Source organism: Anoplopoma fimbria, chromosome 9 (assembly GCF_027596085.1).
Source record: "Anoplopoma fimbria isolate UVic2021 breed Golden Eagle Sablefish chromosome 9, Afim_UVic_2022, whole genome shotgun sequence".
Taxonomy (NCBI): domain Eukaryota; kingdom Metazoa; phylum Chordata; class Actinopteri; order Perciformes; family Anoplopomatidae; genus Anoplopoma; species Anoplopoma fimbria.
The window spans coordinates 13,138,145-13,152,933 of NC_072457.1; the positions used below are offsets into that span (position 1 = coordinate 13,138,145).

General features: G+C 39.5%; 1 protein-coding gene across 1 annotated transcript in view; it reads right to left on the reverse strand.

Moving 5' to 3' along the window:
- Positions 1-10,015: 10,015 nt before the first annotated feature.
- znf827 (zinc finger protein 827) overlaps positions 10,016-14,789 on the reverse strand; it is a 67,424-nt gene continuing 62,650 nt past the window's right edge. The window contains exons 13-14 of the mRNA XM_054603924.1: positions 13,642-13,819; positions 10,016-11,141 (exon numbers count right to left, since the gene is read on the reverse strand). Coding sequence (XP_054459899.1) covers positions 10,121-11,141; positions 13,642-13,819 — 1,199 coding nt within the window. The 3' untranslated portion in view covers positions 10,016-10,120. The remainder of the gene's footprint in view (positions 11,142-13,641; positions 13,820-14,789) is intronic.

Below are 14,789 nucleotides of genomic sequence, written 5' to 3' on the forward strand. Positions count from 1 at the left end.
AATCTCCAGCTCCATCCTGTGCATCTGCGCAGAAAGGGCACAATTTGGTATTTACATTTAAAAGAATGCGAGACCCTTTCAAGGAAACCATATTGGTGGTGGCGGAGATGAGAGCAGATAATGGGGATGGAAAGAGCAGCATGTGAATAGGCTGCCCTGCACTCGGCGTCCCTCATAACCAATGAGGGTTAAATGACTATCTGGGCACCTTGGCAACCATTTCTGTGCTTCTTCTTCTTCTTCTTCTTCCTCTAATTTGGCTGTGAACTAGCTGTGGTGGCAGCATTCATCAGTCCAACACGCCTTTGCTTTTCCCTCAAAAATAACCAATCTGCTAATAAGGAGTCTTGAAAAATGTTTGCGCATGTTTGATCTCAGTGGAACAAATTTGTAATTTTTGTTTAAGGCTTTAGGGATTTTTATAGTTTACTTTATTACAAATATCCTCTCAAGCTCCTACATGTTTCTCAAGGTTCCAGCAGATGGTGCCAAACAGTGTGTGTTTGTGTACAATAGTGGTTGTTTGTGTGCACGTTGATCACTTTAAGTGTGTGTCTTTGTACTAGTGTTCTTGAGAGATGAAGAGACCCACTGTCACTCACCTTCACATCAGGTATCACAATAACCAGCAGAGAGGAGCAGGACAAAAGGCTTTTAGATAAAAGACTGCACTATATTTATTCAAGGTTTCAGTAGAATACATTATAATCACAAGTACAGCACTCGTTTGTGCAGATGGAGGGGTCAGGGTTTTGGAGACGTGTATTGATTTTATTTATAATGAAGTTAACATTATTTAACTTTAACCCTTTTTTCATAGAATAATCCGCCCAAAATCTATTTTGTTGAGGACACGGAGTACAGCGATTCATCCAGAACAGATCCTCGCCACACTCTAGAGTTACAAAATATAAGTAACAGAAAAGGTTAAAAAAATGCAAAAAAGATGGAAAGACATGGATGGATGCGATCTCTGTTAATTTGTTTGACCCACTCTCTTCTCAAATGAGAATGGATGGAGGGATTCCCGATGTCCTGATTTGAAGATGGATGAGTGTGCAGCTATGGCTTTAATTGATTGAAGACAGGAATTCAGTTAGGGATAATTGAATCACGGAAATCATTAAAAGCTCAAGTGCATGAGATAATAAGGAGAGCTAGCCAGGTTGTAATCAACCCTCATTACAAATCATCTTTAGGATACAGACTAAAAGGAGCTTGTTATCCTGCAAGATTTAAGGTTTTGTGACGTTTGATGTAAAACATCAAACTATTCTTTGCACATAAAGGCACATTTAACACCTTTGAAGCTTCTTTTTTGGATGACTCTGATCATATTTATTAATAAATGACTGCTCTTTTTTAATATTTCCGTTGACTTAAAGCTAATTGGTCTCCAGGCCAGTTTTCTTTGCTACAGATTCCCAGGGTCAGCCGGGGGTCAGCGTTCTACTTCATTACTCCATTCAGGGAAATGAGGAGCCTGATTAGTTTGGGCTTGACCTTGCTATTCTGTTAAGCGCTCTGTAACAAAATCTCCTTATTTCAGATCTCAGCAGACTTGAATCATTTAAATCGTTCGTCTCACAGGTGAAAACGATTTTCATATGTAGATGTTTTAAAATGAACATCATGTCGTGTTTCAGTCACAGATATTTTACTTGTAAACTGCCGAGAGTCGGTGGGCGATATCTTCAGGTTTTGTGTCACTGAAGATGTGAATGAAGTGCAGCGCCAACTGTTACCCATAGAAACCAAGTAACCTATGGCTGGTGACTGTCATAGAATGCCATGGTAACAGCAGAGCTTAACAACAGGGGAGTTGGCTGGCTTGTGTCCTATCTATTTCAAAGACACGATCATACTTAAGTAGAGCTGCTCTCCCTCTGCCCATTACCATCCTCCTCCTCTTCCTCCCCCACCTCCTCCCCCCTTCCTCTCTTCTATAATGTGTTTGTCATCCAGTTGGAATGGCCAAGCACCAGCTTTATATTTGAAGCAGCACCCAGCAGGGGGTATGATCTGTCCTCCCCACTGATGCAGGCTGCCCTAAGTCTGGATATGCTAGGCCCAGGGACTTGTGGGTAATCCCCCCCCCAAAAAAAAAAAAAAAAAAAACACCCCCCGCAGGGCTTCCTGACTCAGATTGCTGCTGACCCCCGCCGAGTGATGTCTCACCCCAGAGAATGGGGAAGGGGCGCAGCGGGGGGTTCGGGCAGGCAGTGATGCTATGCACCAAACATGCATGTAAATACATGTTCCACCATGCGTGTCCAACCCAACTCAGTGGCGAGTGAGTGACGCACCACACGAGCCTGCAGATCATCTCTCTCTGCTGCTCTCCCTCAGGTGGACCTTTATGCACAGACTTGAAGCTGCCATCTTTGTTTTTTTGGCTCGCACTTTGCATGTATTTGTAGTAGCCTGTGCAGACTTGCACAACTTCTAAACACTATTAAGGACTGAATAAACATGGAATATCATATTCACTTATTCATTTTGGTGCCTAATTTTTTCAAAGATTAATAGATTTACGAATCAGCAAACAGCCTCAGCGGAGCATTGTTCTGCGGAAGTTTTTGACCTTGCTTCAACCCATGCCAAATCGATTCCAGAGGTCATCTTTCCTTCCATCCTTGCTTAATTTTCTCTTCCCTTTGTGCCAGTGGTCCTGCTCTGCAGCCCGTACTGAAGGCTGTGTATAGCAGGACTTTGTATGTTTTTTTCCCTCTGTTTGAGCAAAAAATGGAGATCTGTCTCCACTTAGCAAAACCTCTGCTCATTCACAGGGTAAAAACCTGGATGGTGGATGGTGGTGAGGAAGGGGGAGTCCTGGAACTATTAGTGCTGAGAGAAGCATGCATGGAGTTAACTGTAAGGAAAGGGCAGAAAATGATGAGGTATATCGGAGAGAAGAAAAGAAGAGTATCGAGTGAGGGTAAAAGGAGAGATTCAGTGTGATTAAAAAAGATGTATATGGAGCTATAAAAGCGGGGGAGAGTGTGAGGTGGATGTAGTGGGCAAAATGGAGAGAAAAAGAGAGAGAGGCCAGGCAGCTGGGAGCTCCCACAGACACGCACTTCTGTCTAAGCAGCTTTCCTCTCAGGGCAGGGTCACGCTGGGTCACGGTGGGATTACACTTTTGGCAAACAAGAGGGAGCTCCTCTCTCACAAAGCCGTGCACGACTCCCCCATGACTCTCAGCAGCTGTAATAAAGCCAAGGCAGCCTGAACCTTCAAACAAAAAGCTAACACGCTATCGATCGACAGCGGCCAACTTTTGCGCGGTGGTGTCGAAAGGTCGACATTGTGCAGACAGCTCGGGCCGGGGTGAAGGGCTATTATTGGGATGAGGGAAAACTCTGGCGTTTAGTCTTATCATAGAAGTTCCTCACTTAGTTGACAATTCCACCAAACTGTCAGCGCAGGAATGGAGTTATTGTTATTCGGCAAATGAAGAAAAACAGCCCCTGTGTACAGTGCGGTATTCCAATCACAAAATCCAAATGAGGTTTTCTATCCTTTCAATCAATAGCCATCCCCTGCAGTGCCTGCATGTCTCTTCACTTCCTAATCAACACTTCCACTCATAGGGAGGTCAGCTGAGCAGGCGCACAGTGCCCCGAGCGCTGCTTTGAACTTAATTAAGCAGCTTTAAACACAGCCGAAAAGATTCATTATAACACGGGCAAGATGAGCAGTTAGATGAGAACATGGCCCTTCAACAGAAGAAATTCAGATTCTGATGTCTGTTGAACTCACGTGGGTCAACATTGAGGGTGTGGTGATGGACGTCCCGCAAGGACTACCAAATCCTTTAGAAGTAACAAACCCTTTTTTTTTTTTTTTTTTTTTTTAAGTTAAAACTTCACCTCAGTTTGTATAAACCCTGTGGATGAGACTGTTTACACATATAGATGTAAACAGTGATATTATCTGTTAAAGCAAAGCAAAATCTGCAACGAGAAAGAGATAAAGAGCGGTAAAGATGGCGGTGTTCATGTGCCTGGAAGGCTGCAGTGTGCCACCAGGGTGCTGTGAGGCAAGGCCTGTTAAAGGAGAGCTCCAGACCAAGGTGTTCTATAGCTCGGGGGCTAACGGTGATAAATGAGTCCCTTAATGTCGGCAAACACTTTATCTCTGCTTCATCTGTTTTCATTAGGCAGGGCCAACCTTTGGCTGGGCGAGAACGTGCTGTAACTTTCATTACTACGACACAGAAGAGAGAGAGAGAGAGACCTCCCATCGGTCTAATAAAAACACCAGCTAGACACCATGACAGATCCTATTCCTTATTATTATGATGGCACACCACCGATATAAATTAGTGAATGCTATGTCCCTCAAAGATGATCAGTGCTGTTCCTTAACTCATGTCCCTACCGCCCCACTGAATGATGTCCACTCTTTTCTGCTGCCCCTTGAAACATGCTTTTGTCTTTCCTTGCTATTCTCTCTGAGAGGAATATTGAATGGGTACCAAGGTTTTTGCCAATCTTTTAACTGGATTGCAGGAAATTGTATTTAAGTGTGTATTTGAATGTGAGCTAAATGACGACACTAATAACTAGAGGGGCATTCGGAAAGTGCCGACCTGGATTTAGGCCAAATGTCCTATCTTGCAATGTTATTGAGAGTGAAAAATAATTGTATATCCACCCTGTGTTTCCTCTAAAATGCAATGCAATCTTCCTTGGTCCATGCTTCACACTTCCACCAGGTTTCATGAAAATCATGGCGTTAGTATTTTCCTAATCCTGCTGTCAAACAGACCAAAATGAAAACATAACCTCCTTTGTTGATGTTAAATATGAGGATCCTTGGGCTGAGCAATATTGAATATTATTGATCACTGACCTACAGTGGAATCGGATTGTGATATAATTTTTTCATAACCTAGTTATTTTTTTGTATGTGATATTGCTAACTAATTAGCTATAGGTAATACAATCAATTTCAATCAGTCAATGTCAACAAAATATATAAACTTGTGGTTTGGCTTGAGTAAGTCAGCCAGTGAATTAATAAAATGATACAACACAATTCAATTAAACCTACAATAGTATAATAGTATGCCATAAAATGTCTTTAAAAAGTCATAGTATAGTATGCAAATACATTTTTTTTATCAAAAAGTCAGTAAAATATAAATTATATTAAAAAGCAATTAAAATGTTATAGTACATAATGTCATAAAAATGTCATAAAATTACAGTATAGTAGCGCATACAAATTTCATTAAAAAAGTCATAGTATAGTAGGTCATAAAAACGTAATGATAAAGACATGATATAGTATGTCAGAATAATATCAGAAAAAGTCCTAGTATCGTTTGCCATAAAAAAGATCATAGTAAAGTATGTCCATAAAAAAAAAGTCATACTGTAATATGTAAAATAATTAAAAAGTGATTTTAAAGTACGGCATTACAATGTCACAATATTATAATACAATATGCAATAAAGGAAGTATTGTATGGCAAAAAGATGTAATAAAATGTAATTGTTTAGTATGTCTTTAAAAAGTCATGGTATATGTCACAAAATGTCTCAAAACAGTCATAGTGTAGTATGCCATAAAAATGTCTTAAAATGCAATTATTAGGTCATAGTATAGCATGATATAGAAATCGTAAACAAGTCAATAGCAAAGTATAATAAAAAGGTGCCACTAATGCCATTAAATAGTTATAGTATAATATGTCACAAAACCGTATAGTATGCCATACAAATTTAATTAAAAAAAGTCATAGTAGAGAATTCTTAAAGTCATAGTTCAGTATGGCATACAAATGTCATTAAAAAAGTTTCTGTATGTCAAACTTTGTAATGAAAAAGTCACATTATAGTAAACCACAATATGCCAAAAAAGAGATATAAGAACTGTTAGTCTAGTCTGTATATTATAGTATGACATACACTTTACATGAAAGAACTCATAGTATCATATTTAATGAGTAATAGTAGAGTATATCATATAAAAGTCATAGTCTAATATGTCATAATAAATACGTCATTAAAAATTCCGAGCACAGTATGTCATATAAAAGCCTTCTTATGTCACAGAGGAATTAAAGTCATGTATAGTCATACTATAGTGTGTCAAAGATTTCATAAAAAGTAAAATTATAGTGGGTCATAAAAATAGTCATAGTATTGCATGTTCATTGAATAAGTCATATTATAGTATGTCATAAAACGCCATAGTAAAGTTTGCCTTAAAATTTAAGTCATAGTGTAGAATGGCATTAAAATGTCATAGTATGTCCATGTATAGTAATACTGTGGTTTGTCAAAAAGATTTCATATAAAAAAAAAAGTCAGTATGTAACAAAAATAGTCAAATTATCGTAAGTTATCTAAGAGGTTATTGTATACTCTGTCATGAAAATGTCATAAAAACATTGGGTAAATTATAAAAAAGATGTCACTAATTATTTTTCGGGAAAAGCCGATTAAAACTTTAAAAGAAGCTAAAATAAACGTCAGGACCTTTTCACGACTAAAAAATATTTAAATTCAGGGGATGTTGTAGAATTATATTTTCATATTTCTTTATGTAAGGTTATTTTTAAGGACTGTGTTTTTTGGACTTAAATACTTTAGATGTCAAATGTATTTATATGAATAGTGTTACTTTTTTAGTTGACAAATTATAACCAGCGTCACCAGTATTCTGTCCTTGCTAGAAGCTATAGCTGCTAGCTCACAGATGGTTGAATTGTGTAGATCCACATGCATGCAACAGGGTTGTGGGTGTTAAGTAAGGGATCTGTTGTATGTAGCACAAATATGAAAAAATATACTAAAACAGTCGCTCTGTGTTTATGCATTAGAGACGATGAACAATTTTGTCCCTATTCAGGGAAGAAACAGTCAGCTAGGAAGATGAAGAAAACATTTTTGGTATGTGTTTAGCCAAATGCAAGAGTGGTGCTGACACATGATATACACCATCAAACGAATGAGCAGAGAAAAGACAAACAACTGACGTAATATCTGATGTAAGCTTTACTTTCAAATCCTGTTACATTTAGACCTGGCAAGTTGAACATAAAATAATGCCAAACAAAGAAAACAAATACAAAACCAAAAAAGTACAAATGATCTATTTACCAGTTATCGTCACAACCCTGTACAGCCTTAACAATTGAGTAATAAAAAAAAGCTTTGTACAGCACATACCAATCTTTACCGAGTGCCAAAAGATAAGATAGCTGAGCCTTTTCTAATCATAAAATACAGCCAAACTTAAAGCTAACTGATTGTAGACAGTGCAGTGGGATGCCAACTAAATGCAACCAAGGGAGTTAGTTTTAAACACAGTTAAGTGCCAAAGAACTAGAGAGAGGGCAATGTCATGCATACTCTGAAGTGCTGAAAAGGTAGTCAAGCTTTAAAAAAGAAAAAGTTCGCTGTGCTGCTTACAATTGGGCAAAAAGAAACAATAAGTGCTAAAGAGTTATTGGTTTTCAAACGGATAGAGCCCTGTTGCCTTTTTAAACATTACACTCAAACTAGGAGGGACATAAAGAAGTGCAGCCATTCATGATTTAGCTGTAATAAAAGGCAGACATTTTAAAAAGGTGTCAAGATCGGACACATTCTTTTTTTTTTATCGTTATATCTTTTGGACCCTGACAATTAGTTTGACTTATTCTCAGAAGTCTCAGGTGGTTTCCTTCCACCAAGTGGCACTAGAGTATAAAAGATAACGTAGATAGTACAAGGAGGGTGTGTATGTGTGTGTGTGTGTGCGTGTTGGAGAGATGCTCCTTTCACTCCAGAGACAGCATGCCAGACATTGACAGAGCAAAAAGGAACAAACAAACAGCAGTGTAAGGGGGGGGGGGGCGCAATTGAGGCATCAGTCCAGAGCAGGACGTGACGGATTCAATCCTAACATCACATCCTGCCGCGAGTTACATTTTGGTCTCGACAATTCATGTTCTCTGCCGTCCAAACACTTTTCTGACATGATTTAGGTAGAAAAATAAAAAAGCAACAATGATTCATTGCAGGAAAATGCATGAGTAAAATAGACAAAGGAGAACATAAGGAAATTTAAAAAAAAGAATCCCTTTACAATAAGAGATTTTGGCTTAAAGACCACTTAAAAACACAAGCACTGGCGATAATGGTTAAAGCTTTATTTCAAAATAAAATGCTTGTACTATGCTGCGCTGTCTCGCAAAACATACTTATTTTTGAACATTTTACGGATAAATACATATTCTCTTAATCAAAAAGTGCAGCACTGTGCAAAACTGGCTATCACAATTTAGCCTGGGACCTTTAGTTGCCAGGGAAAGCTTGACCTCTACTGTCTAATTCATGCAATTTGTATTAATTTACGTTCTCCGATTTCACAGAGGCAGGCCCTTTTGCACTGCTAGAAATGCTTACATGTTAAAAACTAAGGGTTGATGATTGAGTAATTTCCAGCAACTACTGTCCACATCATGGTTACTTGGTGGATCTAAGTTTGCACTTAAAAAAAAGGAAAATAAAAGGTTTAAGTGCTTTTGGCTTGAAGTGTAACTATATTAAGTGCAATTAAAACTCAAAAGGTTGAAAAGAGAGGGGGGGAGGGGGCAGTACCATGTCTGCCGGCCTAGGGAGCCAGTGCCATTGAAAACAATGCTGTACAAGTGAATGGCTTTGCTTCATCATTGCACCTTCAGGAGCTTTTTTTCCACAATGGGTTCTCTATGAATGTTAGTAGAAAATGTTTTATTATGATGTAAAAGGCTCAGTAAAAAAAGTAAAAAAAAAAAAAAAAAAAAAAAAAAAAAAAAAAGATAGACAAAAGAAAAAGACACAGAAGGCCACCAAACACACTAACTTTCCTGTCTTTTCCAGCACAGAAGACGTCCCTGCTCACACTTCTGTATCGCTTCTTTTTCATGTACATAAACAAAAATACATTCATTCAAGTCATTTTGGAACAGTTTTTTTCTTTTTTTTTGTACACAAAAAATTACAAAAAGCTCCAAAAAGCACCATTGAATCGGCCTGTGGTGACCCTGACTGTGGGTAGCTTGCTAACCCAGAGCTGGTCACCTCCACAAAACAGTTATCTCATATATCTCTTCTAAGTATAGGTGCGTGATACATAGTTCTGCATATGAAGCTGCGCTGATCTCCACCTGGTCTCAGAAATAATTATTGAACGTTTCTTATTATTTCTTATTATTCACATGTGAGTGCAAATTCATTGTCAACATTTTACATTTATATTCAAATGAAATTATTAGTAATAAATGTATAATGTTTCCTGTCATGATAGGTCAGAATTTCCTTATTTACAATATCACAGCTTATCTTCTGTTTTGTGAGCTTACAAAAAACTATTACAATTAGCTAGTAACTAATTTAAATGATATTTATTCTGAGACAGAGGGGACATCAGGCATCAGCTATGCATTATATGGTTTCACCATTATACAAAAAAACCAACAGAAATCAAAAAGATGGGATGGGGAGGGGCTACAAAACTATGTACAAGACTGATAAATAAGTAAGTGCGTGGTTTGAGGCGTTGCTTTGGAAACGTGCCTTTAACGTTTCATTGGTTCGGTCCGCATTGCACCGCTAACACTTCAGGATATCTCGAATTTAGCTTCCTAATGACGTCAAAGCTAGTTGAAACACAGGCATGCTATTTCGATGCATAATAGCAATAGACAAAAATGCACTAAAATATAGCACTTGCAAGTTTTTGTTTCATCTTTTTATCTCGTCAAACGACTTAAAGAAAAATATCTATAAAACTGAGATACGTTAGTTTCCTCAGATAATGCAACTGGGTCCAAGTCATTCAGACATTTCAAAACAGAAAAAAAGGTAATAGAGAGTAGTAGTTGAAGTAGTAATAATTCAATTGATAGAACTAATAAGAAAAGCAGCTTTTTGATATAAATGCATTTTTTAGCATGTACAGCCTTTTTGTCTTATAAATGTTTTTCTTTTCTTTTCTTCAATATGTTTGTCTGCTCCAGCTTATCCTGCTGGTCTGATTGGAAAAGACATTGCCCCCGCTGCAGTGGTCAAGTGTCAATTCACACCACCGTCCGAGGAGTGAGGGAAAGAGCGAGGGGAGGAGGAGGAGGTCGGCGGGGTCAAACAGTCTTGGCCCTCTCCATCAGTCCCAGGTAGGCCAGGAAGGAGTGTTTGTGGGAGGAGGGTGAGGGGGAGGAGCGGGAGGGCGACTCTGAGTTGGAGGAGAAGAGAAGAGGAGATGTGGCGGGCCGCCATCTGGAGTGGAGGTGCGAGTGGAATGTGAAGCGGCTGTTGTGGGTGAACAAGGTGGTGAGGGGGATCAGGTGCGCACGGTCGCAGTTCCTGTACTGCTCGAACACATGGCGGGAGTAAGGGAGGAAGAGGGAGGGGCTGCCGCTGCTCGGGCCGCCGGGGTTTCTGGTGGCGTTGTTGCCGTTAATGCTGACCAAGCAGTGCAGGGGGCCAGCGGCATCCAGCTGGTGGGACTTGCCCAGTGTGAGTGACAGGGCGACGGACTGGAGCGCCTGGGACGCCGTCAGACTCATGAGAGGGCTGTTACTCCCACTCCCTCCACTGCTCCCTCCTCCTCTACCAAACAGGAAGTTCTCCTGGCTCTTCTGCAAGGAAGAGACCCCTGGCGATGTTCCCTGGAGTGGCAGCTCCTCCTCTCCTGCCTCCTCATCTTCCTCCACTTCTTCTCCTCCCAAGCCTCCGTCCAGTCCCCCCGCTCCTCCACTCTGGTGTTTCTTGAGGTGGCGGCTGAAGACAAACGGGTGTGTGGTGGTGAAAGGGCACTCTTGGCAGCCGAAAGTCTGGCGCGGCGCGTGCTTCAGCTTCTTGTGCAGGTTGAGGTTGTCCTTGCGCTTGCAGCTATAAGAGCAGCGGTCGCAGTGGAAGGGCCGCTCGCCGGTGTGCACACGCACATGCTCGATCAGCTTATTGGCCGTCTTGGACAAGTAGCCACACTGCTCACACTTGTAGTGGTTGCCCAGGCGGTGCCCGCGCATGTGGGCCTCCAATGAGGCCTGGTCGGCCCACAGTCCCTGGCAGATGCGGCAGCGGTACTCCATCTTACAGTGCGTCTTAAGGTGGCACTCCATGGCCGCTGGACGATTGGTGGAGTAGATGCAGAAAGGGCACCTGGGTAATGCAACAAAAGGGAAGTAGGGAGGGAGGACACAACACACAGAAGCAAAGGACAGTTGAGGGGGAAGTGTACATTCAAAAACCACATAATACACCTTGAAATATAACAACACAAATTGATGAAGAGGAGAAGGACGGGTAAAGGAAAAGTGTGTATCATGTAGAGTTCTGTGTGCTCATGGTGGTATGTGTGGCAGTTTAATGGTTGGAGAATTGAGGTGATCAGGTATATGTGTGTGTGGAGGAGGAAGAGGGGGTGACAGGCTGGAGAAAGGTTTGGAGCAGTAGGACATGAAGGGAAATGAAGGAATGGAGTGGCACTTACATTTAAATAGCACCTTTCATCTGCTCTGGGCCCCAAAGCGCTTCACAAACCCTGCAGAACAGAATCACCTCAGAAAAACCTCGAAATGGTCAAGGCCCTCTCTCCCTTTCTACACACTCCTACATATATAGAAACACTTCACATTGCTCAAGTGTATACACGTGTACACACTAGTCTAGAAAAAAATCTGGATGTCGGAGGTCAGTGAATGTAGGAAATGGGAGTTTATCTAAAACCTTTTTGCCCTCCGTGTCCATTAAATAATTCTACACCTGTTTGGTTAAATCCTGCCTGCTTTAACATAAATGTAGTTTACATAAATTAAGAGATGTGTAAAGTTTATATAAATAACACAGCATAGAAGGTGATTTAAAGCAGATTTTCTGATAAAATGTAATCTAAACAAAATCAAAATGATCATTCCTTCAATCTCTTTTCTTTCTCGGTTGAATACAAATATTCTAAAATACCCACAACCTCCTTCCTTCCCTTTTGAATGATAGCTGAAAGAAATTAAACCTGGCTTTGAAAACATTAACACCAGACAGAAGAAAAATGTAAACCGTCACAACTCCTTTACATGTATTCACTCACACTGTACAGCTAGCAGCAAATCCTGAAGTTAGGGACTAAAGATGGAGATCTTTGAGCTATGAAGGGGCTTCTTGTGTGTTTGTGATCTGTTAAAATATAATCAATGTAACTGTGCTGGCAGCTTCCTAGTTTATATTTAGTGAAATGCTACCATTTCCAAACATTTAGCAATGTTAAAAACATCCTAACTCCACTGATGGCTGCACAGAAAAAAGATATCGAACACAGATCTTTGTTTATGACAAGATGAGGCGATAATCATAATGATTCTCAATGATTCTGTACATGCACAGACTGGTTATGAGAACAACTCAAAAACAAAAAATGGCTTGTGTTACTTGCAATGAATGTTTAATGTACCTAATTTTTCCTTATTATGAGGGCAAATAGTCATGTGTTTTTTATTTGTAATCACAAATGCTGTTAACTGCAACCCTAGAACTGAATCTGTGTGAAAGTGCATTATTACGATTGACCTGAACTCAAAAACTAACATCACCAGTGTGTGGGGTGGATGGTGAGATCAACAGATGGGCTTAATGTTAGCTTGACAGGCCTGTTATGGGACATAAATGTGTTACAGTACAGCAAAGGCTCCTGTGGGACTGGAGTATGGAGATGGGGAGGGAAGAATGAAAGAGGACTAGAGCTACATAAAAAGTTTGCCTTATCAAGAAATGTTAAAATCTGCTAGCTGTATGCAATACGCATGTGCATGAGTGCTTGTTCATAAATTTGTGTATGTATGGGGTTGGGATACAAACCACAGTGTGAGATAGGTTTGCACCTTGTATTTAAAAGCTTTGTTTTCACAAAATGCATGCTGGTTATCAGGAGGCACGCAGTAGTTTTTGATATATATACACTTGAATTGATTTGTGTCAATGTCTACAATATGATGTTGTATTGTGACATGATATGTGTGATTCTTCTAGGGGTGTGACAACATATATTATAAGTATCTGTATTGTAGATTTCTAAAATCCAGGTTTCATCAGATATTTTTCTTTGGCATAGCTGTCAGCTGTGGGCAGTGGAACAACAGACCCTGAGGGGAAGCCTGTTTCAATCTCCTTTCCGTTCTCCCTTCTGTTCATAGCAGCCACTGCAGACCCAGAGACCACTGTCTAATAAGTTATACTTGCCAAGAGAGGCGGTCGAGCAAAACTACAGCTTGTATCATTTAATTTGCTGGCTGCAAATAATGAGCATTAAAGAGAGGTTAACTGATAGAGCAAATCTGTGTTTCTGTCTTCAGCGGTATGGCTGTTACAATCAGCTCTTATTTGAAAGAACCATGATAATGTCAGCCAGCTTTATGTAATGGACCTGCATCTTTTTGTATACTTTGTTATTTTACATACATCCTTTTATATATGTAAAATGAGTTAAATATTGCATGTGAAAGAATTGAAACCATTGTGAGATGCCTGAAACTTTAGTTTGTTTCCATAACTTGCACACCCCTAACGTTGGTCTATGTGTTTTTGTGTGCAGTGAATTGACAAGGGGAGGAGTGACGGAGGGGGAGGACGGGCGAAGTTAGGAACCTCTGTCTGTACTTGCTTTCCTTACTTGAGCCCTCCGGAGGGGACGGTGTGGCACTTCTTGTGCTCCAGCAGCTGCTCGGGCGTCTTGAGGAACTTGTGGCAGACGTCGCACTCAAACATTCGTGTGATGAGGTGAATCTGAAGGTGCCGCTCATACATGCTACGCGTCTTGCACACAAAATTGCAGAAGACACATTCGAAGCCTGTATAGAGGGAAAAAGAAGAGGGTGAGTTTAGACTGAATCGGTTTTAATGATTTTAATGGTTAGATGATTATGTGCTCTTCAGACTCAGCGGGACTGAAATATGAGAGTGGATCTATAGAAACTGAAACAAAGTGATTTCAGATTCAGGCAAAAGTCAGGTCCAACAATGACCTCTTACATAAATAGAGTATATAAGCAAGATTCCGAACTGCAATTGCACTGCACTCCCAAGTAGTGGGACTCACAAGAGAGAGTCAAAAATGATGCAGCGGAGGATGAGATATGTTGAGCTTTAAAAACAATGGATTCCACATAGTAAAGTATGTAAAAGAAATATGTACAGCATGTTTAAAAAAAGTCATTAAAAAGCAATTGTATGGAATGTCTGAAAGTATAGTATTTCAAAAAGAGGCATTTTAAAGTCTATGTATAACATAACAATAATATATAGCATGTAAAAAAAAAGGGGAAATAAATCATAGTATAGTGCATTGAAAAAAGTCAAAGAAATCAGAGTATGACTATAGTATAATGAACAAAGTCATAGCATAGTATGTTGTATAAAACAAAACAAAAGTCATAGTACAGTATTTCAAAAAAGGAAAGAAATGTCAGCGTATATGTCAAAAAGTCATAAAAAAGGCCAAGTAAAACATTTAAAAAGAAAATACGAATAGTAGTAAAAGTCATAGTATAGTATGTCAAAAGTAAAACAAGTCATAGTACAGTATGTCGAAAAAAAGTCATAGTATAGTATGTCGAAAAAGTAAACAAAAAGTAATAGTATAGTATGTCGAAAAAGTCATGAAAAAGTCATAGTATAGTATGTCAAAAAAGTCATAAAATGTCAAAAATAAAAAAGTCATAGTCATAGTATAGTATGTCAAAAAAAGTCATAAAAAAGTCATATAGTATGTCAAAATAATGTCAAAAAAAGTCATAAAAAAAAAAGTCATAGTATAGTATG